The sequence below is a fragment of the Acinonyx jubatus genome, chromosome D1 (assembly GCF_027475565.1).
Source record: "Acinonyx jubatus isolate Ajub_Pintada_27869175 chromosome D1, VMU_Ajub_asm_v1.0, whole genome shotgun sequence".
Classification (NCBI taxonomy): domain Eukaryota; kingdom Metazoa; phylum Chordata; class Mammalia; order Carnivora; family Felidae; genus Acinonyx; species Acinonyx jubatus.
Genome location: NC_069390.1, coordinates 27,765,193 through 27,791,354, shown reverse-complemented (window position 1 = coordinate 27,791,354; position 26,162 = coordinate 27,765,193). Strand labels below are relative to the sequence as shown.

The following is a 26,162-nucleotide window of genomic DNA, read 5'->3' as shown; positions in this document are numbered from 1 at the left end:
TGAGCATAAATATATAATGAGCTGAGGACTAATACCTGTTCATTTTGCATCATCTCTACTAAAAGCAAGATGCCTGGCAAAGAAGCAGCCAGAAAAGTAATTCAGTCCTACAGTAAAAACTCCAGTTATAAGAAAGTTCTAAATATTGTTACTGACCTCTTCATAATCTGCATATGCAAAATAAAGAAGCATATTCTTCTTTAATAAAGTGCTTATGGCTCTTTCATATATATTAGCAGCTTCATCACTAAATAATTTGGCATTATTCATATCCTAGGAGAGGAAAAAAAAGAAAGCTCACTCTTCAATAATTTTAATACAGTTGAAAGAGAATGAATATACACACTCATGTATATACAAACAGACACATATGCATGTCTGGATTCTAAAAAAAATTCCAAAGACTTCTTCTGTATATTACTTAACATACAGAAGAAACCATCATTTTAATGCCTTAAGAAACAGCCCCTATAATTTTGACTAAGTACTCTGAGTGTCACTAAGCTTCATACTAACAGAAGATTAAAATTTTCAACACCTATACTTCATTACCAAAATTCAGTGTTATATTTTTAGCAAATTATTGCTATATTAAAACCACGAAAAGGCCAAAACGGGGACGAGGAATACTTACCCCCTTTTCTGCAAGCAGTTTACTTGACTGTTCAAGATACTGGGCAGCTTCATACCAAATATCAGGGTGATGGCCCAGTACAAGCAGGCACTGTTCATAAGCAAACATAACTAGGGAAGACATTCATAACATTCAATGAAAATAAATATTATTTATGAAACTATCAATACAAGCATCACAACTAACTTAGTAGGCTAAAACAGGTCCCTCGATAATGAATGATAATTAGAAATACAAGCTTTAGTGATTTCAAGCACCATTATCCACCCAAGCCCCATCTCTCCATCCATTATTTTTTAAAGTTTATTTATTTGTGTGTGAGACAGAGTGAGAGAGTGTGCACAGGTGTGCAAGCAGAAGAGGGGCAGAGAGAGAGAGAGGGAGAGAGAATCCTAGGGCAGGCTCTGCATAGTCAATGCACAGCCTCATGTGGGGCTCGATCTCAAGAACCATGAGATCAGGACCTGAGCTGAAATCAAGAGTTGGATGCTTAACTGAGCCACCCAGGTGCCCCCATCCATCATTTTTAAATTAGTATTTACCCAGCACAAACTATATGCTAGGGAATGTGAGAGACACACTTCCTATACTCAAGAAGTCTACAGTGTGTTGGGAAGACTGATTGTACGAAAGCAATTATAAAAATTAGTGGCTATTATGATGAGGAAAATACAGTGTACTCTTGAACTTACAGCAGTCAGACTTAACGTCGTTTAGGGACTCAAGAAAAGCTTCACTAAGGAACTGACATCTAAAGCAAAATCTGAAGAAGGGACTGATCAGCTCAGATCAGAAGAAGAATCTGGTCAGATGAGAGAGTAAGTGAAGTGCAGGAAGAACCAGGAAAATGGTATAGGCAAAGGAAACTACCTACAAAGGCTTATAGGTAAGAGCAAGGCCAGACTGAGAAAAATTCTAGTTCCGGCAGCAGCAGATTTGTTTCTATCAGACTTTTCTGAAAATAAAAATCATAAACCAAAAAATACAAAAAACAACTATCTAAAGGTGCAGGAGAATGACCAAAAGAAACCAGTGGCCAAAACAGAAACCAGAGAAGATTGAGCCCTTAAGAAATCAGAACCACACTGGCCAAGATCCACATTTAATATGGCTTTTCCCCTCAGCGGCAATCCCTGTGTGTACAGTTCTGGGATAGCTAGATCTCAAGTCAAATACTGAAGTCTTACTGGCTAGAAGTAGTTAACATGGCATTCTGGACTACGAGAGCTGCTAGAAAATTAAGAGGGGAAATGCCCCAAAGGAGAGAGCCACAGAGGGTGGAGCCTGAAAATCAGCAGAAATGCCCTTAAATCTTTAGCAGGCCTCTGAAATATACATACACAGAGAAGAATACAAACAGCTCCAGTGAAAAGCAAAGCTGGAAGACTGAAAGAGCGGAATAGGTTTCTCAGCAGCTACCCACTGTCACGGAGACCAAGTTTAGAATTTGAGTCCCATCAAGTTAGAGGGTCTGGGTAAACACCTTGAACTTTCCATTCTTTTTTAGGAGTAAAAACTTGGTCCCAGAACTAAGAGATTTACCCTGAGATTAAGGGCAAAACTAAAACAGATCCATTCTAACAAGGTCCAGGTGATCTGCCAGTAACTTAACTCCCTGCTAAAATAAAACTCAACATTTTTCAGAGGCAGATGGCAGGATCCAGTCTTTATAATGTATCATTTGTATATCTGTACAATGTCCAAAAGAAAAAAATTAACTGTCTAGACTATGACAAAACAGGAAAATGTGACCCGCAGTCAAGAGAAAAAGAAACCAACTCCCTGATAGTGCAGACATTGGAATTAGTAGATGAGGACTTTGGAACTGTTATAAATATGTTTAAGGACATAAAGAAAAAGATGGTAATGGACATGGAATCTCAACAGAGAAATGGAAACTATAAAAAAGGAACTATAAAAATACAGGGGCACCTGGGTGGCTCAGGTGGTTAAGCGCTGGACTCAATTTCGGCTCAGGTCATGATCTCACCATTCATGAAATCGAGCCCCACAACAGGCTCCGCACTGACAGCTCTCCCTCTCTCTCCACCCCACCCCCACTTGCACTCACTCTCTCTCAAAATAAATAAATATACATTTTTTAAAAATACAAAAATTTCTAAAACAGAAATTTATGGAACTGAAAAGTATAATATCTGAAACAAATAACTGACTGGATGGGTTTAGCAGCAGATTGGATATGATAAAGGTCAGTGAACATGAAGATAGATCTATAGAATTCATTGAATCTGAAGAACATAAGAGAAAAAAAAGACTGGAGGAAACAAACAGCCTGTGGGATAATATCAAGTTACCTCTTTTTGTGATAAGCGTCTGATCTTCCGTACGAAGAGGGTTGCTCTTTTCCCACTGTATGTATTTCTTCCACATATCCACCTGCTGGGCTTCTTGGGGAGTATTCTGAGGAGGCACTGAGGGAGCATTACGGTCCAAACCTTTCATTACTGTCTCATATTCCTAGACAACAAGCATTTATAATTCTGTGGTGAGCCTAGGAACAACTCAGATATACGGAATTGAATTGATCAGTTTAGAATACTTTGTTCAAAATGCCTACTTTTCCCAAATACCACTTTGTTAATATACTCTAAAAACTAAGAGCAGGGAGAAAGATAACAGAGGAATACTTACCCGTGAACAAGTTCCCAGGCCTGAGTGAACAGAACACCCCTGGGCCCTCTCTGCAGGTGATCTAGGAGGTCACTCTCCAGGACAGAGGAGTTGACAGATCAACATGACTGATGATCTGGTGGCATCATTACTGCCATCTTTGGAGACACTGTCTGTCTTTTAAAATTTCAATAGTTGGTATTACTAGGCTATCTTCCCTAACTTCTAACAGTGTCAATGAATGGAAAGGTATGCCCACAAGATAAAAATCTGTCCCTGAGACCTGTGAGACCACAAAGTAGTACAATATTCAAATATGTATGAGCACATAGGAGGGAAGCATAAGAACTGTTTCATCAACTGTAGATAGAACCTTGTCTGTATATCCCACTCATGTATTTTAATTTTTGTTAATGTTTATTCATTTTTGAGAGAGAGAGAGAGAGAGAGAGAGTGAATGGGGCAGGGGCAGAGAAAGACAGGGAGACACAGATCTGAAGCAGGCTCCAGGCTCTGAGCTGTCAGCACAGAGCCCAACACGGGGCTCAAACCCATGAATCGTGAGATCATGATGAGCTAAAGTCAAACACTTAACCACATGAGCCACCCAGGTGCCCCCTGTTTATGTATTTAAAAAAAATTTTTTCCAAGGACACCTGGGTGACTCAGTTTGTTGAGTGTCCAACTCTTGATTTGAGCTCAAGTCATGATGCCAGGGTCATGGGATCAAGCCCCATGTCAGGCTCTGTGCTCAGTGTGGAGCCTGCTTAAGATATTCTCATTCTCTCTCTCTCTCTCTCTCTCTCTCTCTCTCCCTCCCTCTCCGTCTCTCTCTTAAAAAAAAAAATAAAGAAAAAATTTTTTTCTAAACTTGATTTATTCTATTTTTGTCCTTTAACATGTATGTAAAGAGGTATTTCATTTCAAATATATCATCCATTCAGACAATGCAATTAACTGCCACTGGTTAAGATTGCTAATAATTGAAAATGTCAAGAGGAACATCAGACAGAGAAAGCTCTTGTGTAAACACCATACTCATCATTATAGTAAGTGCCCTGTCAGAACCCCATACCTTTGCTACACGCCTAGCATTCATGTAATCTCGACTCCGATCTTCAATCATTTTTTTAGCTAAATGAATATTGATACCCTAGGAAAAAACAAAGGGAAATGTATATTATTTTAAAATTAAGTATAGTTTAACATTAGCATAATACAGTTAATCTGTTCATTTACTAAGTCACTTTAAATTCTTTATTTTAAAAGACTTTGTTAATAAAATAAAGATTCAATCACATTACATGCTTCAGAGATCAAGGAGGATCTGCTTATATCTGTTAGGAGCTGGCAGTAAGTCTCCATGTATCAGGAATTTCTAAAGATAAGGAATCATTTGGAAAGGGTCAATTATTTCATATAAGATTATACTAATAAAGAACTCTGTACAGATTCATCAGGGTGAACAGCCATCGCTTCACTTTAAAAGTCCTTTTTTAACTAGGTCTGCATAACTTTAAAAACAAATGCCAAAGTAGCATGGAGATACAAAACATTATCTTTCACACTTAGTAATTCTCAAAAAGTAGTCCAAGGAGTCCTGTTCCCTAGGACCCTTTCAGGGGTTTTCAGAGGCTACATGATGTTATTAATATCATAACACGTTGAATTTAGAAGCAGATATGAAAATCTTCCATTAACTTCTATTAAGTTAGGTAGAGATTCACAAAAATATAAAACAAGGCCACTCTCCTCACTAAATTTTTCTTGCTTTGGAAAAGACAGTTTGTTTTAATGCTGTTTATGTTAAATGTTAAAATTTAAAATGTAAGGAATTTATTATTGTGAAATACAAATGAAATAATAAATATCTTGGAAATTTCTCAGTTTTAATCTCAATATGCTAAATACTAATAGATAAAAGCCACATTAAAATTAAAAGTTCTTTGTAATCTTCATCAATTCTTAAAATCCCAAGACCAAAAAATTTGACAACCACTGCTCATGCCTATGAGGGAACAGTTTCAATACCCTACACAGTTCTTCCCCATCACAATGGACATATCAGAAATTTTGTTTTAACAATAGAGCTTATTTGGCATGTATGTTTACATATATAAGCCGATTAGCTCAGCTGGTTAAAAAATGTGCCAGTGATGGGCACCTGGGTGGCTCAGTTGGTTAACCATCTGATATCGGCTCAGGTCGTATCTCACAGTTCAAGTCCAGTATCAGGTGAGTCCAGTATCAGGTGAGCTCAAGCCCCGCTTCGGGTGAGCAAGAGCCCCGCTCCTCTCTCTTTCTCCCTCTCTCTCTCTCTGCCCCTCGCTCACTTTTGCCCTCCCTCTCTCAAAAAAAAAAAAAAGCCACTGAGACAAAGATCTTGGACTGCAGCCTCCCTGCATGCCAACAATCACAGCACTATAACTACATGAAAGACAAGCAATGCAACTGATCATTACTACTGGAAACAATTCTAATAAGGTCCCATTTAATAAGAGATGAATGGCAATGTGTATGCATGACCGTGTGGTTTAGCACTGAATACAAGTGGTTTTGTAAGAATTGTAATTTCTCCCAGGGTATTCTCTAAAAAATAACTCAGTAGTATTAGGAGACTCTCAAAACCTTCCAAAAACATTAGGAATGGTTCTTTGATTACAATCAATATAAAAACAAACCTGTGTAGCGCTAATATCCAGGCACCTTATACTAATGAGGCCAGAATCCACAAATCCACAATGCATAAAAATTAAAAACAAAAAAACTAAAAATGGCTTAGTTATAATAATAAACTACTCTGGCCTAATTTACCTCTTCATACTTGTTATAGTCTCTCCAGAGTTGTTCAATATTGATCATTGGATTAACACAACCTCGTTGATAAACTCTTCGGACAGCTGTTATTCTCTGGTTTTCTGCATAAGATCCAACAGCTTCCCTGGCATTGGATTAAAAAAATGCTATCAATTATATTATGGCTAAAGCCATTATTCACATGGGAAAAAAAAAAACTATAAAAATACTTACACGCCTTTTAAGAAATTAATGTAATCCACCCAAATCTAAGAAATAAAATAAAATGTCAGTATCTTTCTTGATATTTTCAAATTTATTATGTGTATAGCATATATATGGAAAAAACTTAAGTCTACCTGATAAGACATAATTTCCATTCCAATTTTATCCAGTGCAAAGTCATATGCTTGAGCCATTTTTTCTCTGAAATAAATGTGACAGACATGTTTTTAAATTATTTATTTTCTAAAAAGGTTTTATTATTTTAAGATTTTAGTTTTAAGTAATCTCTAATCCAATGTGAGGCTTGAACTCACAACCCAAGATCAAGAGTCATATGTTCTATTGACTGAACTAGCCAGGCACCCCAAAATACATGTTAATAATAAACATTCATTTATTATTAAAATATATCTACAAATAAAACATACGGGGCACCATATGTCAGGTCAGAGCCCGCTTTGGATCTTTTGTCTGCACCCCTCCCCCACTCTCTCTCAAAAATAAACATTAAATATATATATATATATTTTTTTTTTTTAAAAGACACAATCATAACTTCTGATCATAAGATGAAAACAGCATTTGAACTTTTTGTCTAGGCAAAAATGTAAAGACATTTTTGCAAATATATAAAGTAGTTCTTTTGTGTTTAGTTTGTCAGTCTTTAATGTATATGCTTTATTTTTTTAACTACTGCTTGTGAGCTTATCAAAACTAAAGCCCATATTTCACTTATTGTTATATTCTTTAAATTGCCTAATCTTACATGTAGCAGATTCAAATGTGGAAATATCTGATTCTCTGATGGAGGAGATACACTGTGTCTGAAGATGTATTAGCTCTGAAGTAAAATATAGGAAGAAAGAACTTCTTCTTCAATATAAGATAATAAAAGATAATGAGGAACAGAAAATACAGAATTCTAGTTATAGAAATTCTAGTTTGACAACAAGCCTGCCAACAAAGTGACTGGGTGTTAACAAATGTACAGTGTTTCAATATAGAAGAAGGGCTTGGGTGATTTGATTCTCCAGAATAAGACCGACACCAGTGGCTTTCTTTGAAGCACTTTTCCTAAGGTTTACTGACTTCTCAGAGAACCCTGACTTTTCGAACTGTTAAGTCTCCCCTAAGTTAAGAGAAGGTGTGAGTTTATGTGGGGTTGACTGTGTGCCTGGAGACGACTTATTCTTAAGATCTTGTTTTAACTTACTTGTAACTTGGCAGTTTACCCTTAGTTTCTCGAACGTATGAAAGATAACACTTCCATAAATCAATGTGCAAAACCTTCATAAGGCATCTCTGAAATAGCTATAAATACAAGAAAATATTATCAGAATCTATGGTTAAATTTCACATGTATGTGGGTGAAATGGAACATTAAAAAAACAAATTCAGCTATTTTCATTAATTTATTATCTTGTTACAGATAAATGGCAAATTTAACAAATCCCTCCTATTTTCAGTTTAGATAATCAAAATCATTCTCATGATTTTGGTCAGTAGAGTATAATTATTTTCTTTCCCAAAATTTTTATTGTGAACATTTTCAACCATACAAAAAACTCAAATAAGTATAATGAACTCTTATATAATCACTACCTAGATTCAACAATTGTCACCATTTTACTAGATTTGCCTATATATGGTAAGTCCTGAGTTAAACTTCAGCATAAAATTCAAAGTATGTTTATGAGAACTCACCTTTTCAACCTTGTCATAATTTTTAGCTTTTATCTGAAGAGAAAGAGAAAAATGTAGAATTAACATTATTGTTTTTAGAGTATTAAAACACCATGCCTGAGATTTTTGACTAATCTTGCAAATTCATCCTTACACTTTCCTACTAATTCTGCCTTACAAAAATAACAAATAGAATTTTGAGTGCAACATGGGTAATTATGCACTGTAAATGTGCCTTATGTAAACTGATTCTACACAGATAGCTTTTCATCAACTATTTATGTTTAAATTTTATAAATTTCAAAGTGTATAAGTCACAAGGTGAATACAGAAATATATACAAGACATACAGAGCTTTATGTATCCAATGAAGACAAACTTAAAGCTTTATTTTCCTTGAATAGCTAATTACTAGAACAATCTGAGTACAGTTGCAAAAAGATTTGCTAACTTCGACTACAATTAAATTTCAGTCACCCAGTCAACCTCCTATATTCTAGGCACTGTGGTAGGAACTGTGGCTACCACAGTGAACAAAACAAGCATAGTCTGCCTGTGTCCTCATAGAACTCACAGTGTAATGGAAAAGTATGTCAAGATGAGGAAAATATAGGGTGCTCTGGGTGCATTTAGAAGAAGCCTAAAACTCAGACTTGAGTAGTTGCAGAAAATTTCCTGGAAAAAGTGAAGATGTTAAGGATGAGGTGTTAGGCTGGTAAAGGGAGGGAGGACTTATTCCAGGCAAGAGGAATAACACGTGCAAAGACCAAGGTTAAATATGATTAGATTTCCCTTTCTCTGAATATTTTCATTAGATGGTAGGTGGGATCAGTTGCTCAACTGTGATGTATCAACAAATCTTTTTCACCCAGATAGGTGGATAATTTGATTGGTTAGAGAAATCCTATGGTCCTTTTCTCTCAGCAGTATGTATAAATTTTCTATTTTCTGCCTTATGGTGATGCCGATGAGAACTTTGATGACAAGCTCTTTTTCTTTTGCTGATAACTTGGTTTTCTCTCTGGAACTTGTAAGATTTCCCCTTGATCTTCAGAGTCCATAAATTTTGAGAGGATATGCCTAAGTCTTTCCACTTTGAGGTGGTTTAGTCAAGGCTCTGAAGTCAGAACTCTCAGGTTTACACGGACTACCCACTTAACCTCTTTTTTCCTTATCTGAAAAACAGTGATAATAATAGCTATTTTCTAAGGCTGTTGTAAGGACTCAAAGAGTTAATAAATGTGAAGCCATTAGAACACTGCCTGGCAAAGTGAGCACATAGTAGGTGCCATTTATTATCCTATTAGCACAAATTCTGCATGGAATTTAGCCTGTCCTTTGAAAAATAAAGGCATTTTTCAGCTCAAGAATTAAAAAAAAATTATTGCCTCTCTTCCATCTGTTCCTTTTCCTTTTAGAACTCTTATTATACACATCACATCTCCTTGTTCTATCCTCAAAATCTGTCATGTTTACCCTGTCTTTTGCATTTTTGGTCTAGGCTTAAAATGACTTCTTCCACTAGATTTTCCAGGCCAATTATTTAGGTCTCCATGTTACCATTCTCCTCCATTTGACTTATCACTGTAGTTAGTTAAAAAATAATGGGTTTTGGCTCATTTTTTAAAAATACTGCACTTTCAGTGTCGCTGTATTCATATCATTTTGTGGAAGTTGTTGTCTCCTCTATTCTGTTGGGGGCTGTCCCCAAGAGTTTAGTTAGCATCCTTTCTTGTTGCTGGATCCTTAGGCGTGTAGTTGTTTTTTCTGTCAGTTCAATGAAGCTCAGTGTTGGCAGACTTAGTGTAGTAGGTGACCCTTTCTCTATTGTGACAGCCATGTAGCAGGGGTAGACAGCAAACAGGCTGTTCATGGTCTTTGGACAAAGAACCAGAAAGAAATCTTTGTTCAAGAGTAGGGAGGATTCAGCCTGCTGGTTCTACTCCTTTTTGGTTTCTTGGAAGCCACGCTGATGTCAACCTTCCTCTGGGGGTAGAAAGGCAGTTGAGGGGTTCCACGTATTTTTATGGGTTACTTTCTTACTCTTTGCCTTAAGCTCTCCACTAGCCCTCTTCTTTGAAGCTGCCATAAAACCTGAGATTTCCTTGCGTCCACCTGCTTGGCTCGGTAGAGGTAAATAAGTTGAGTTGAAAGTGGAAGTGAATTCACCAGCTTCCCAAATGCAGATGACAGACTATATAAAGTTCTCACAACTGGCCAGGAAAACCAATACTCACAGAGAAAATTGGCAAAGGATACGAATAGGAGATCCCCAGAAGAGAAAATGCAAATGGTTAAAAATAATATGGCAACACATACAAACTCCCAAGATGGGAAAAACAAAATAACAGATACCACTTTGTGCCAATTAGTATGGTGAAAGTTTAAGAAGAATATTATTACCACTACTGAAGTGGTAGGAGGAAAAGAGAGTTCATACACTGCTCAAGGAAATATGAATTGTTACGGCCCTTATGGAAAGCCATTGGCAAAAGCTATTCAAATAAAAAATATGTATCTTTTGACCTAGCAATTCTACTCTCAGATCTATACTACAGAAACAAAAGCACCAGGATATAAAGGTGTTAAACAAGGTTATTTACTGCTAAATTTGCAGCAGGAAAATTAGTTAACAAAGTAAATATCCAAAACAAATTACCTGTTATAGCTTTAATTCATTTTATATATACCAATATAAACCAATATATTGGTATATATATAAAATATACCAATATATTGGTATATATAAAATATATATATTTTATATGGAGAAAATATGGAATACAAAGTTGGTGATATAGTTATGGTGGGCAGAGTTGTATGGATAGGAGGAAGAACAGAGACAAAAAAAAAAAAAGGAGACTGTACTGCGGAGACCGTACATATACGATTTCATTTATCTATTTTTGTATAAGAAATAGAAACCAAAGAATCTGGCTTTTGTCTACATAAATTGGTCCTATGTCTTGGATTCATTATTTATTACTTCAACTGGCATGATGTTCAATACACATACGTAGAAAAACTATAGAATTCTCTGGTCTTAAATAGCTGGCCACTGTCATTCATTAATTCCATCAGTAAACATTCGACAGCCCCTCTCTAAAGCCTACACTTATGGCATTAACATAGCAGCCATAATCTCATTACTTCTTAAACATCATTCAAAATTTTAAAGTATCAACCTGCTTTGCTAAAGCAGTGTGATAACAAAAGAATTTAATCACCTCGTATCAAATGCTGAATTTCTCCCAGCATCAGTATTTCCATTTATAAAACAGGGATGATAAGAACATGTACTATAAAGTTTCCAAGGATTAAAAACAAAGTAAAGCATCTAGACTTTCCAGATGCATAAATCATACAAATTTACAAAATCATGAACTAAAAGAGCAAACACTTTTCATTACATATTCTCTAAACAGATCTATATAAACCAAGTAACCAAATCGAGGACTATTATAATTGGACCCATTTGAAAGAAAAACAAAGGTTATGCTGCAGGTCATATTCAAATTCTGTTTTGGTGAAAAATTTCATATTGGTGAAAAACCAGCACAAGAATATGTCAACACCCTGCCTTGGTATTCCTACTAGGCCATTTTTCTTCTTCAAAACATTATTATCCAGGGTATTGTTTACTAATATTTACATGAATACATCTAGAAGTTAAATATTCTTAATATTTAGCATAGTTATGTAGGCTTGTACAAAATCTACCTGATAACAAAAGCTTGGTTTAAATTTTTTAAATAATAAAAAGTTCTAGATACTGCCTTGAACTTTGACATCAGAGATTCTTGATCTATTGTTAACCAATGGAAAATGCCTCCATTTAATAAGCCCATTAATATGCATACACATAATTTTACAAAGCTCACTAGAATTTGGCTCATATCTTATCTACTAAAAGTATCTTATGGGAGCACCTGGCTGGCTCAGTTAGTAGCGCATGCATCTCGGGGTTGTGAGTTCAAGCCCCACATTGGGGTTAGTGTTAACTTAAAAATAAATAAAAGTTATGTAATTTTGAAATGAAACTAACAGGCTCTTAAAAAATTATCTTTTGTCTTCAGCTCCCAAACTTTAATGTGCAAATGGTCACCTTAGATGATGATCTATCAAATGTGGATGTCTGGGGACACCTGCGTGTCATGATCTTGTGGTTTGAGGGCTCGAGCTCTGCATTGGGCTCTGTGCTGACAGCTCAGAGCCTGGAGCCTGCTTTGGATTCTGTGTCTCCCTCCCTCTTGGCCCCTCCTGCACTTGCGCTCTCTCTCTCCCAAAACTAAACATTAAAAAAAAAATTTTTTTTAAAGAAATGTGGATTTCTGTTTTATAACAGGAATCCCAAGTTATACTAATGCAAAGATTTCTTAAAGTGGTTGGAAATATGCTAAAATATGAATAATTTATGTGTGTGTGACAGAATGACATTTTTATCACAATTTCTGATGTGGTTACATTATATATATATTTTTTAAGTTTATATATTTTGAGAAAGAACACAAGTAGGGGAGGGAGAGAGAGGAGAGAATCCCCAGCAGTCTCTGCACTGTCCGTGCAGAGTCCTCAGCACAGAGACCAACAGGGGTCGTGATGAGATCAAACCATGATGAGATCACGAACTGAGACAAAATCAAGAGTTGGATGTTTAACAACTGAGACACCCAGGTGCCCCTAATGTGGTTGTGTTATTTTTATAATTTAAAAAATCACTATAAGAAAAAATTAAGGATAATTTTTAATACTTATCCTTCTGATATATCTACTGTTTATCATAAGAATTTGTCATTCAGTTACAATTTTACCAAGACAAGAAAAGTTGCTGTGGAGGGAAAAGAATAAAAATTTTACAAGTGTCAGGGTGCCTGGGCGGCTCAGTTAGTTAAGTGGCCAACTCTTGATTTCAGCTCAGGTCATGATCTCATGGTTTGTGAGGCTCTGACAGCACATAGCCTGCTTGGGAATCTCTCTGCCCCTCTCCCACTGTGCGCTATCTCTCTCTCAAAAAAAAAAAAAAAAGATGTTGCATACGTGTCAACTTCCTACTATTTTTATTTAATGAAGGGGGGGAGATAAGTGAAATATTTTAATTAAACTTTAATTGAATTCAAATGAATGGTTTTTGGGGCAGAATAAAACAAGTGTAGAATATTGAGTAAACATAGATCTGTGCCTAACACTTTTGAACATTTATTTCCAGTCCTTTCTTAATGTCCACAATTATTTCTCCAGCATTAATGAACACTGTCTTTTGGAACTAAAACTATCCTCTGAGTAATTATTAGAAGTAATGATCACTTGCAACAGATTATGCATTTTGGCCTATTTCCTCAAATTTAATTTTTTTTCTTATAATATACCTTGGGAAAACAAATCCCATATAACATCAGAATTTAAAAAATATATTTGCAAATTTGTCAGTTATAATAATCATTAATAAATAACTGTATAATTAATTTTAAATGGCTCAAAAACATATTTGACAAATAAACCCAAATGACATGGTAACTCCATAAACAAGCAAAACAATATGAAAGAAAAAGTATATCTCTATTTTCTTTGTTTAGGTTATTTATTTATTTATTTATTTATTTTTAAGAGAGACAGAGAGATGGGGTTGGGGGGGAGAGTATGAGTGGGGGAGGGGCAGAGAGAGAGGGAGACACAGAATCCAAAGCAGGCTCCAGGCTCTGAGCTGTCAGTACAGAGCCCAACACAGGGCTTGAACTCATGAACCATGAGATCAAGACCTGAGCCAAAGTCAGAAGCTTAACTGACTGAGCCACCCAGACATCCCTACTTTGTTTAGGTTTTTATATAGCAACTAATTAAGAAAAGTCAGTGCTTATGGTGTTTTTTAAGATTTTATTTTTTTTGCAATCCCTACACCCAATGTGGGGCTCAAACTTACAACCCCCAGATCAAGAGTCACATGCTTTACTGGCTGGATCAGCCAGGTATCCCAGTGCTTGTGCTTTAAGACACTACTGGACTACATAGCAGAAGCAGGGCTAGGGCCTCATCTCAAGTGAATTTACACAGCAGTTGCTTATAATAAATGTGGTAAATAAATGAATTAATTGTAAACCTATATTCCTAATTTGTATCTTTTCCAAAGTAAAGCACATGCACTTTTGTGGAATTTAAACTGAGTTTGAGCTACAAAAGTTGCCTCATTCTGCTTGTCTTAATTATCCAAAAGGTTTGGCCCCAATCCTAAAACCTACAAGCAAATGGAATCCTAATTATAAACCCCATCTTCCATTCTTTTACTCTTTCCCTACTCTTTTCTGTTGCTCTCCAATCTCATATCCTAAAAAATAGGTGTTGGAAGATTACATCAGATACATAGTTTTTAAGTTGCTGGAGTAGCTGAAGTCCTTTGCACCACCTAGTTCCTATATCAGCAAAGGACTGTCTATAAATAAATTCATTTTTTTAAACAAATAATTGTGTGTCTATGTGGTAGGCTCTATTCTAGCACTGGAGATACAGTGGTGGATTAAACTAAGTTTTAAAAGTCATGGACTTCTATTTCAGTGAGGGAGTCAGGTAAATAAAGAAACTAGGTAGTTTAAAAATTTTTTGCTCATCTGTACTTCCTGCTTTTCCTACAATAGATTATATTATTTCTACAATTTGTAATTTTTCTACTAAATATAGTTACAAATGATGTCTATATATGCATATACAGAGTTAGATAAACCTGTTCCTATCCCATAAATTTTCAATTCTCTGAGCACTTAAAATGTGTCACAGAAATAATATATTGTTAAATGAGTAGAAAGTATAGACCACTGTTACAGTCTCATTATGAATACAATTAAAATGTACTTAGCAAAAATAAGATTACCTTCAGTTCTAGATTAAGTTTATATTCATTTTGATTCTTCATACTAACCAAATTAGGTATTAACTGATCTCCCACTTTTCTGAACCAACTAAAAAGTATCTTCACTGTGTGCACAGGATTTACCAAATGGATACAAGAATATGAAACTTAATTCTATTAACAAGCTTATAATCTACTTGAATACATAAAAGTAATTATTGGAAAGAACATAAGACTAAATTTAAATTATTTTGTATACATTCCATGTCCTATAAAATTCAGAGGAAAACGAGTTCTATGCAAATGGAGTTACCAAAGAAAGTTTCACTTAGCAGGTGGAATCCAGGCCATTAATGAGAAAAAAAGGTTTGTGTAAATCAATGACATGAGTTTCTGGAATTTTCTGTGGAACAGTGAAGACATCCACACATGAAAGAATAAGTATTAGGAAAGTAGATTGCCTAATTGTGGTAGAGGTCCACTACAAAGGGCCTGAGCCAATCAGAGTTTAAACCTGATGCACAAAAAAATTGTCACCCAATAATGAAAGTACAGAAACTATGGCTTATCCACATTAGGGTGGGAGGTGGAGGTGAGTAAGACTGAGATGGCTTTAGTGCTATGGGATGAGGCAAGCAGGCACTAGCTGAGAGAATAATAGCTAAGAAGCTGTTGCTGTATCCTTAAGTAGGGTAATAATGGCCTGATCTTGGGGGAGAGGAAACAGGGAAAGAAACCAGTAATACAGAGGGAAGGACAATGGAGGGTTTTTTTGTTTTTTTTTTTAATGAGAATAAAAATAAAAAATGTTATGGTAGTTGCTGTAAAGTTTACTTTTTTTTAGATCTAATATGAGATGGCCATACAATTTCTGCAGACAGAAACTGGTTAAAGTTAGGAGATAAGGTATTTGTTTTCAAATTAGACTGGAATTAAATAATATTTTTATCAGTCATTTGTTTTAAATGAACTTACATACATACCCAGAGTATATAATGCCTAAGACATTAGGAATATTGTCTAAAGCAGAGAATATACACAATTTTGGGAAAAACATGTATTACCAGGCAGAAAAAAAGAACAGAACTAAAGAGTATATAAGATGAAAGAAAAAGTACAAAATCCCATTTAAGAGGTCAAAAACATTATAAGAAAGAGAACTGGTGGATGGTAGGATATGCCACAGGTCAAAAGGAATGTGGGTTTAAAAAAGATCACTAGATCTGGTAATAATAAAGTTATTGCTTACCTTTTACAAATTTAAATTTCAAAGTGAAAACAATTCAATTTCTTAGAAGTTGAAATCAATGACAAAATACTAATACTAGTAGCATTTATTAAATACTTAATGTATGTTAAACGCTACTCTAAGAAGAGTTTATATGTATTAACTCATTTAATCCTAGAACACCACTCAAGTAAATAAAGTACTATTACGATTTATTACTTAAAGATGAGAAAACCAAGACGTAGGAAGTTTTAGTAACTTGCCCATGATTGCACAACTGAGCTCTTAGCCACTACACTATTCTGCTCTTCAGCAAGACATATGTATGAGGATGTTCCCCAAAAGAGTGCTTCTAATACAGAAACTTGGACACTTAAATGACCAAAGGCAGAATAAATTATGCTTTGTCTAAACAAGAGCATAGGGTATATACATATGTACATAAAACTTTAAAAGCAGTGACATATATTTATAATACTAAATAGAAATAGGTGTACAATATACTATTTTAAAAAGTAGAACTTAAAAAATATATACACATTTGCTATGTTTACCCATCTACCTCTCCTCCTTATTGTTCCCCACCACCCATCCAGAGTACAAGAGATATAAACTAAGGAGAAATGCACACAAAACTGTTGGTCAAAACTGTTATCACTGGGAGAATTGAGATCTGTCTCAGTTACTATTTCCATAACACATTTTCTATTAGCACAAGTTTACCCCAGCAGAGATTGGGTTTTTGTTAAGTGAAAAAGAAAATCATAACTTATTTGGGGCAGTAAACTCCTCTTCTGAGTAATTAATTGATATTTTTCCCTGGCTATAAACAATCTCCATTTTAGATTCATTTTTAAATGCTTTGAAATTGTCAGTCAGGCCTACAAAGCTAAAAAAGTTAAATAATTTATAGGTAAATCAGGCAACATTGATTTCAATCAAAATTGTCAAAGGTAAAATTTTTGATTTTGCCCTAATTTACAGGGCATCTGTCAGCAACCATCAATTCCCATCTATAGAGGCAGTCTGTTTTACTATCTCAATTCTTTGCTCCCAGTAAAAACATTTTGCCAACACTATGCCAAACATTATTTTTCAAAAATAACTAACCTTCAGATTTTGAGTAAATCTTCAGATTTTGAGTAAAATAGAGCAGGATATTTTACCTTTTGAGGAAAATAATTTGGTCTGAAATATCAAAAGTCACTAATCATCAATGCCTCAATTGGTTTGGCTACTCTAGCGCCACTACGCTTCCTCCCATCACTTCCCCAAAATTGTGTGGCATAGAAATTCTTTCTAAACAGTACATTAAAACCAAGAACGAGAAATATGTACAATCGTTTGAGATGTTTAAGCTAGTAGAGGAACGTCAGAACACCAAGTTTATAAGCTACTGATCCCAAAAACAGTATCAATTCCATAATGCATAGCATGAGTTGTGCTCAAGCAGATGTACTGACTTGACTCATTTCCCCCAAATGTCGTAACACTTTCTTTCCAATCTATTTATACTGTTTTCTACCCTGCTACCTTAATTTTCAGCTGTTATGAACTGTCCTCTTAATGAAATGGAAATCCTCCAGGCAAACTTAAAATACTACTCAATAATACAATTTCTCTAAGATTATGTACCTTAGAACATATCTCAGTCTGCTCTCATTGGCTGAGTTAATCTTCCTTAGTATAGTCATACAACCTTTCTTTTTTTTTTTTTTTTTTAATGTGTGGAGGGGAATTTTTTTTAAAGTAATTTCTATGCCCAATGAGGGGCTCAAATTCATGACCCCAAGATCAAGAGTTGTATGCTCTTCGGACTTAGCCAGTCGCTCCTGGAGGGGAAAATTTTTGAAGTGGAAAGCCATTTACGTAAAACTCTTTACAATCCTTTCTTTTCTTACTGTACTTCTCACTACATTTGCAATTTCACAAATTGAGAATTGCTATTTTTAAAAATTAACAACTGAATTAACACTGGACAAGAGCCAAATTTTAGTCACTCCTCTACTGTGGATCATTCTAGTTTCACTAATCAATTTCCTTCCCATTTTGATAGATTCCTATCAGAATACCATTTCACTTGCCAATTTTCAATGGCATCATAAATTTTTCTATGCATATCCTTGTCACTAATTCTACATATGATTTTACATTGCCAAATCACATATAACATTTATACTAGATATGTACATATCACGGATAAAGCTTCATCCAGATTTTCTCAAGATCACTTCTGGAAAAACAAGATTAAGCTTCCATAATGAAGTGGATACAAATTTAGTGGATTACATTTCTCTACTTTTTGAACAACTTGCCTCCTCTTCCAGGATCTCCTTATCAACACAGATCCATGAATGTGGAAAAAAAAATCCATTTCCTCATTCTACAACACTTACAGTGCATTCCTCAGACTAAAATATCACATTTTTAAAAATCATTGCTTCTATTCAAATACTCTTAATTTTAGATCAGAAATTATAATTAAATTTTGGAATTCTGCCCTTCATACCCTTATCATTTTATCCAAAAAAATACAATCAACATTTGTATTATGACTCAATTCCAGCTTTTTCAATCCTACATGCATAGTTTGTTATCAAAATGACCTAATTCCACACTGCATTTAAAAATGTTCACCAAATAATCTCCTAATCTTTTCCACCAAAACTGTACACTTAATTTATTTCTACTCTTGGACAAACTATACAGTGGTCATTTTTACTAAAATTCTGAAACAATTTAAAAGGGCACCTGGCTCATTTGAAAGATCATGCCAGTAACGTTTGATAATGAAATATCAATTCTGAAAAGTTGATCTAAAAAAATTATTATAAATGTATAAAGATATTTAAGTAAAATCATATTTATATTAATTTCTTATAAAGCCAAAAACTGGAAACAATATAATATACAACAATAAAGGGCTGGTTAAATAGCATATTATCTAGAATGGACTATTTTGGCATATTTAAAAACAATTTTGTATAAGTAACACAAAAATATGCTACCATGTGGAAAACATAAGTTACAAAAAGTTTCTTAAGATTTTACAACTACATCTAGAGAAGCTAACAGTGGTGAAAGGTAGTGGGAATAACGATTTTCCTCTTTATACTTATATTTTTCTGCAATAAACACATATTACCCTTTTTAAAAAGAAAAATACACTTTTTTTTTTTAACTTTACAGAGTGAGCATGAGGGGTAGTGGAGGGGCAGAGGGAGAGGGAGAGAAAGAGAATCTTAAGTATGCTCCATACTCAGCACAGAGCCCAACATGAGGCTCCATCCCATGACCCTAGGATCACGACCTGAGCCAAAATCAAGAGTATGACGCACAACCATCTGAGTCATCCAGGCACCCCCCAAAATACAAGCTTTATTTTCCCTTTTAAATAATGACAAATTCATTTTTCCTCTCATCTGTCTTCTAACTTCCATTCATTTGATGCCACTTCATTATGCTCCCCTTTTAAAATTGAACAATTTAATTCCAAAATGTTTATTCACCCACACATTTAGCTTCAGTGACAACTGTACATAACGCCTACCATAATAACTCTTATCTTTTCAGTATTCCATCTAGATATTATTCCATTGGCTCATCTGAAAACAAATGCATCAACATCATTTGTGTGAGTGCCCACAAGGGAACTGACCATCAGTTTAATTCATAGCAATACTAGAACACCAGAATACTACCTAACATAACATTCAATAAACAGTTGCTAAATGAGTGTAGATATACCTAACATTGATTGCATATTCAAAGTTAACTTGTGGAATTAATATTATACTAACTTAAGTATCCATGGAAATGTAAAAACATAAAATTTTTATTTATTAAAACTTTAGCTGGAAAATCCCACCTCAATAAATGGTTTAGAAAGAATATTATCTTGTCAGTCAATTTAGAAAAACAATTTTATAAAATTAGATTAACGACTGAATAAAATGCTAATGTGGATTTTGAAAGTAGATTTTCACATGGTTTAGACAATTCCATGTGAACACCAAAATTATTTTCTCATTAATTCACTTAAACATTTCCCATGTAACACTGCTTCAAATAATCACCTGAAAGATGAGAAATTGGGACTCTGAAAATAAGTTTAAATAAGCAGACATAGCTAACAAGTGATAAAAACCAAAGAAAATGTTCAGGTAAAAAATACTAAATTCCACAAAGAATCAAGAAATAAGATTGAGACCTACATCTTCTTCCTCTGTGATAGATATGTTCCAAAATTCAAATTATTGCTCCATTTTTATGAGTTAAGTCCTGCTTTAAAATGTTAAGTGTTTATAATCTCCAGAATGTTTATAAAATAATCTAACAGGTACTTAAATTTTAAAGCTTTTTCCCTTATTTCCTAAGTATATTTCTCCAAGCAGGCCTATAAAGCCTTCACAAAAGCATGCCCTTTATTCTCTGCAATTTGATTTCTATAGTTTGAAATGTTTGGCTTATATTTCACATTTTATCTCCTCACAAATATATTTGTGAGGACACTTCCCAAAGTGATACCACCAAAAGTAAAGAATTAAGTTCAAAGTCTATATGGAACACTGCCATTAAAGTTTCAGTAGACAAGAACAAAATAAGATTGTACTCGCATTCCTGCTGTAAAAAAACAGGCCCTCACTGTGCCGTCACTTAAATGTAAAGAAAGGTGAAGGGGAAAAATGCTGAGTAGCAAGCTCTGGATAAAAATAGTATTTTAGCTTATATATTAACTCTGGAGGAAGGCTCCTGTAATCCAATAAACGGATGGCCATTCTTTCTAGTGGATTCTAATATACAGGTCTAATTTTGTCCACTCTTTATATACAGGTTAAGGCAGCACTCAGATTATCAAAATTGGTGACATATAAAAAGTAGCAAGAAAATAAGTCTCCTACTGCCCAGTTTCTCTAAGAAGCTGAGCTGACAGCCCTTTTCTAACCACCACCTAAACCTGAGGGAGGACAGAGGGCAGGGACAAGACCATTGACATTTTCCTCCCCACATCGCCCTCATCAAGCAATATGCACACAAACAAGTCATAAAATAATGTAAGGATGGACTTCCAAATTGCTACATTTGAGATACATTGTTGGATAGGAGGACATGCATGTTGGAAACCCAGATTTTATGAAGTGTTTAATTACTTCACCACTGGGAACACTAGTTGAAAAATGTTTAATGTTAAAAAATAAATAAAAGACAAAAATAAGGCGTGCCTGGGTGGTTCAGTCAGTTAAGCATCTTGATTCTTGATTTCAGCTCAGGTCATGATCTCAACTGTTGGTGAGTTTGAGCCCCCAGTGCTGTGTCCTCTGCGCGGATGGTGCAGAGTCTGCATGGGATCCTCCCACCCTTTCTCTCTGCTCCCTCTCCCACTTGTTCTGTCCCTCAAAATAAAGAAACTTAAAAAAATAACAATTAAAAAGTAAAAAATGTTTAATGTTAAATAATACAAATATAATCTGTATATCAAAATTTCACTTCAAAGGGAACTCTGCAGGGGTGCTTGGCTGGCTCAGTCAGCTGAGCATCCAACTCTTGATTTCAGCTCAGGTCATGATCCCAGGGTTGTGGGATTGGGCCCCAAGTCAGGCTTTCCACTGAGAGTAACACCTGCTTTAGATTCACTCTCTCTCCTGCTGCCCCTTTCCCTCACTCACATACACTCTCTCTAAAACAAAAAACAAAGGGATCTTTATAATCCTTGAAAGTGCCTTCATGATTTTGATGCCTTTTTAATTAATAGCTCAAGAAATTTTGTACTGTGAATTGAGAATGTTCTTCACAAGTATTTTATAGTCAGATCAATTTAAGCATAAAAATTACGTACCTAGCAAAAGTATACCGTTATAAAATCTACTTAAAACTATTATCATTACATACAGGCATTTAAGTCTTCTCATGTCTTTCTAATGTTGAGTTGCAAGAATATGTTAAGTTCAAGACATGAGAAAAATGATTTGCAAACCTAAGATTTAAATGGGAAATTATAGGTTTGATCAACTAAATGAAAATCTAAGCACAAAACATGTATTTGAAAAAAGTATTGAGAACAAGCCAAGAACACAAACAAGGAAAAATATTGGTTTTTCATCTCAGAACATATTTATCATTCCTTCCAATCGGACACTGGGAAGAGCATAAGCAATAAAGAGAACATACAATTTAAAGGTTTTGTCAAAATGACTTCAACTTTAAGGGGTGCCTGGGCGGCTCAGGAGGATAAGCATCCAACTTTTGATTTTGGCTCAGGTTATATCACAGTGGAGCCTACTCAAGATTCTCCCTTCCCCTCTCCTTCTGCCCCTCCGTGGGCACACGAGCACATGCTTGTTCTCTCAAAAAAAATTTTTACTTTTAAATAGCAAATTGTGAAGTTTCCCTTAACTCCCCTAATATATGGTGTTTCTGCAAATAAGAAAAACAAACAGAAAACGGGATAAGGATATCAGGTCTCAGAAAAAGAAATCCAGAGTCTTTAAACATGCAAACATGCTCAATCTCATTCATAAGAGAAATTTAAATCAAAACCACTCGGAGATTATTTACCTATAAATACTGGCAAAAGTTTTAAACATTGCATAAGAGAATGTTGAGGAAGTGGGGTTTTTCAAGGATTGTCAATGGGATTTTAAATTGTTATCACCTCTGTTGAAGGCAATTTGGCTACAGAAAAATTTTAAAAATCCCACATATTCTATGATCGAACAATTCTTCATCTAGGAACTTAATCTAGAACATAGTCACACAAATGAAAATGACATGTAGAAAGATATAAAGTGCAGTAATGTTTGTAATAAAACAAGTCTGGGAAGAACTCAGTAAGAGTTGTGTTAAAATATAAAGTACTTGTAAAAAAAAAATAATGACCTTTAAAATTTACTTTAAACAAAAAAGAAAGAAAAAGCAAAATGCAAAACAGAACATAAGAGGCCATTAGTCATGTAAAAGAAGAGAAAACATAGGTTGAACATTTGTCACTGGGGAGGGGAACTGGGTGGCTCAAGGAAAGGTGGATGAAAAATTTCACTAGGTCCTTTTGGTATCTTGGATTTTTGAACCATATTTTAAAAAAGATTATGCATTTTAAAACTCTAAACAAACCCTCCAAATACTCTAAAAATGTACAAAAGACATGGGATATGTATTATGCACAGAGAAATAAGATGTAAAATATTAAACTATTTAACTAACAATATATTCTAAGGCAAAGGATTACTTTTGCAAATCCTAAACACCTAAGAGAATTTAGGCATTTTTAAAAGAAATCTATCTTAACACAAATACATAAAACAAAGTACAGAAGTACTACTCTAAAAGTTTAACTCAGATAATTTTCAAACCTAGAAATGGGTGTTAACTAATGAAATAAAACACTGGTGTAACTCAAGATTTAAAGTGTTTTATAAGGTATTTATAACATTTAACAATATTACTGAAATGATTATACATGGGTAAAAATATGACTGGAAGTTAACACTTAAGAAACTGTTGAATACCATAAACTTCACAAAATTCAAGCACTATGCAATCAAATAAGATCTACCAAATTTATTTTATAAACAAAAAACTAAAATTCATAATTGCTTTCTCCTTAAGAAATCAAACTATACATATATAATTAATTATAATTCTAATGAAGGCCCATTCACTTATGAGAACTTTCATTAGAACAGAATGAATTTGGGGGAGTGAATTTAATAAAACAAATAGCCAGGATAACTTGATGGATACTTTACTAAAGATTCCTTAACATATGCATATTTTTTGAAGCTTGAGGAAACTCTAGAAGTGTCCCAAAACACACGTGTATCTCTGAAATGCCAATGTTATTTTATTAACCTTGCCTAAAATGTCTTTTTAAATCCCCATAAAGACTTCTTTTCTGGATATAGAACTTTGACAGCTATTTTCTTTCAGCGAATTGAAGGCAATTTCACTGTCTTCTGGCTTCCATTGTTGCTGTTGGGAAGTTGATCAATCTGCCATTCCTTTGGTCATCTGTCTTTTTGTATCCAGCTGCTTTGGCGATTTCTTGGTCTTGTCTTCTATAGTTGCATTTTCATGTGCCTAGGTAGGGAAATTTTTCTTTTTTTTTTTAATCTTATTTGGGATCCATTGAGCATCCTGAATCTGTTAATTCTGGGAAATTAGGTTTTCTCTCTTCAAATTGTGCTTCTGCCCAATCTCTCTCCTCCACTTCTGAAACTTCAATTAGACACGTTTTCACTCTATGCTTTGTGACTCTTAATCCTCTTTCATATTTTCTTATTGTCTCTTTAAATTCTAATCTGGATCTCTTCAATTCTCTCTTCACTGTGTCTAATCTGTTTTAACTCAATTCAGTTTTAGCTGAAGTCTTGGCAGATCTGTTTCTGTTACATGTGGTTTCCTTACATGCTTAGTTTTTAACAATTAAAATCCTTTTCCTTGGAAAAATATTTGTGGAGATTATTTTGTGGCTTCTGATGAAGGCACATTCCTCTGGAAAGGGTCTGAGTTAGTTTATCAGTTTATTAAAGCCTAACTCAGGTTGAGTCCACCTTATATTCATGGTTTTTTTTATTTGGTTGGTTTTTTTTAACCACCAAATGATGTGTGCTTGGATCATGAATTCAGGGCCAATTTAGTGTTGTAACATACCAGGCCTACCCCATTCCATTCCGCTCAGAATCACAACATATTTCCTCAGTCTCCTAAGGTTAGGAAGGTAGCATATTTTTCTGCTTCATGGTCACCCTGAGTATTGCCTGCACAGTTTTAAAAGGGGAGAATGTCTTATTGGGCAGGACTTGGGCTTTGACTTTTGCTGCATGAGCTCTTAGAAGCATTCAAAATCACAGCTTAAGTTCTCCCAGTGTGGCCAAGATTCTCAGGGTAAAAACAGCCAAGGTATTCTGCTTATATCCCAGTGTTTCTATTTATGTTTTTGTATTTGCTTCCCAATTAGTTTTTGGGCTGGCAATTCCTTACTGTACTATCAGTTCCTCAATCAAGCTTTTAAGATACTTTTCAAATACAGTCCAGCAGTCTTAGTTGCTTTCAACTGAGTGAGCTGATCTGAGTAACCAAGTTTACCATCTTACCCAAATCTACTTTAATATATTTTATTAACATCTAACTTTCAAAAAACTTGAGAAAATATTTTCTATGCAAACTCTTTAAAAGTAACTTAAGGGTATGCCTGGGCAGCTCAGTCAGTTGAAAGTCCATCCAACTTCAGCTCAGCTCATGATCTCAGTTCATGGGTTCAAGACCTGCATCGGGCCACTGTGGTCAGCACAGAGCCCACTTCAGATCCTCTGTCCGCCTCTCGCTCTCTCAAAAAAAAAATTAAGTTAAAAAAAAATATATATACATATATTTTAAAAGTAACTTAAAAACTTTAAAATCCAAAGTTCATTGAAAGACTAAATCCCAAAGGTTAAAAAAATTGTAGAATTCAACTAACCAAATATATTTCCTATATGATAGAATTCAGTTCTCTGAAACACTTTGTGAATCCAGCAATTTGAGTTTACCTTTAATGTTTGCTATGCCTAAGCAAGTGAAGCTTGGGTGGAAATCACAAACAAAAAGTAAAATGATAAATAATATTTAACATTGAATTCTACAGCTTTTATAAAAGACAAAATCTAGAGTAATTCATCTTTTATATTTGTTTTTAAAAATAAATCTATATAAAAGTTAAGTTTATGGATTAAAACATATTTTAATTTTGGGGTGCCTGGGTGGCTCAGCTGGTTAAGCATCCAACTCTTGGTTTTGGCTCAGGTCACGATCTCACAGTTTGTGAGTTCGAGCCCTGCACTGACAGCGCAAAGCCTGCTTGGGATTTTTTCTCTTCCTCTCTCTCTGCCCCGCCCCCACTCAAGCTTTCTCTCCCTCAAAATAAATAAATAAACTTTTAAAAAACATTTAATTTTAATTGCATAACACCCAATATCTTAATATGAATATAATTTGATATTTTAATATTTGTAAATGAATTCCCACCCATCAATCAGAGATGTTGGCATTGTGCACACACACATCAAAGTTGTGAAAGGGGATGGGGAAGAATGAGAATGTCTATGCTTTACCAATTTGACAAAACTACCTATGAAATATGATAAATCAGC

General features: G+C 34.6%; 1 protein-coding gene across 2 annotated transcripts in view; it reads right to left on the bottom strand.

Annotated features, from left to right (window-relative positions):
• The window catches only part of CSTF3 (cleavage stimulation factor subunit 3), a 72,038-nt gene that overhangs the window by 13,353 nt on the left and 32,523 nt on the right, over positions 1-26,162 (bottom strand). For both annotated transcript variants that reach the window (XM_053203323.1, XM_015081146.3), the window contains exons 4-12: positions 7,991-8,023; positions 7,500-7,597; positions 6,421-6,487; positions 6,296-6,330; positions 6,080-6,206; positions 4,341-4,418; positions 2,950-3,112; positions 635-744; positions 157-273 (exon numbers count right to left, since the gene is read on the bottom strand). In XM_053203323.1, coding sequence (XP_053059298.1) covers positions 157-273; positions 635-744; positions 2,950-3,112; positions 4,341-4,418; positions 6,080-6,206; positions 6,296-6,330; positions 6,421-6,487; positions 7,500-7,579 — 777 coding nt within the window. In that variant the 5' untranslated portion in view covers positions 7,580-7,597; positions 7,991-8,023. The remainder of the gene's footprint in view (positions 1-156; positions 274-634; positions 745-2,949; positions 3,113-4,340; positions 4,419-6,079; positions 6,207-6,295; positions 6,331-6,420; positions 6,488-7,499; positions 7,598-7,990; positions 8,024-26,162) is intronic.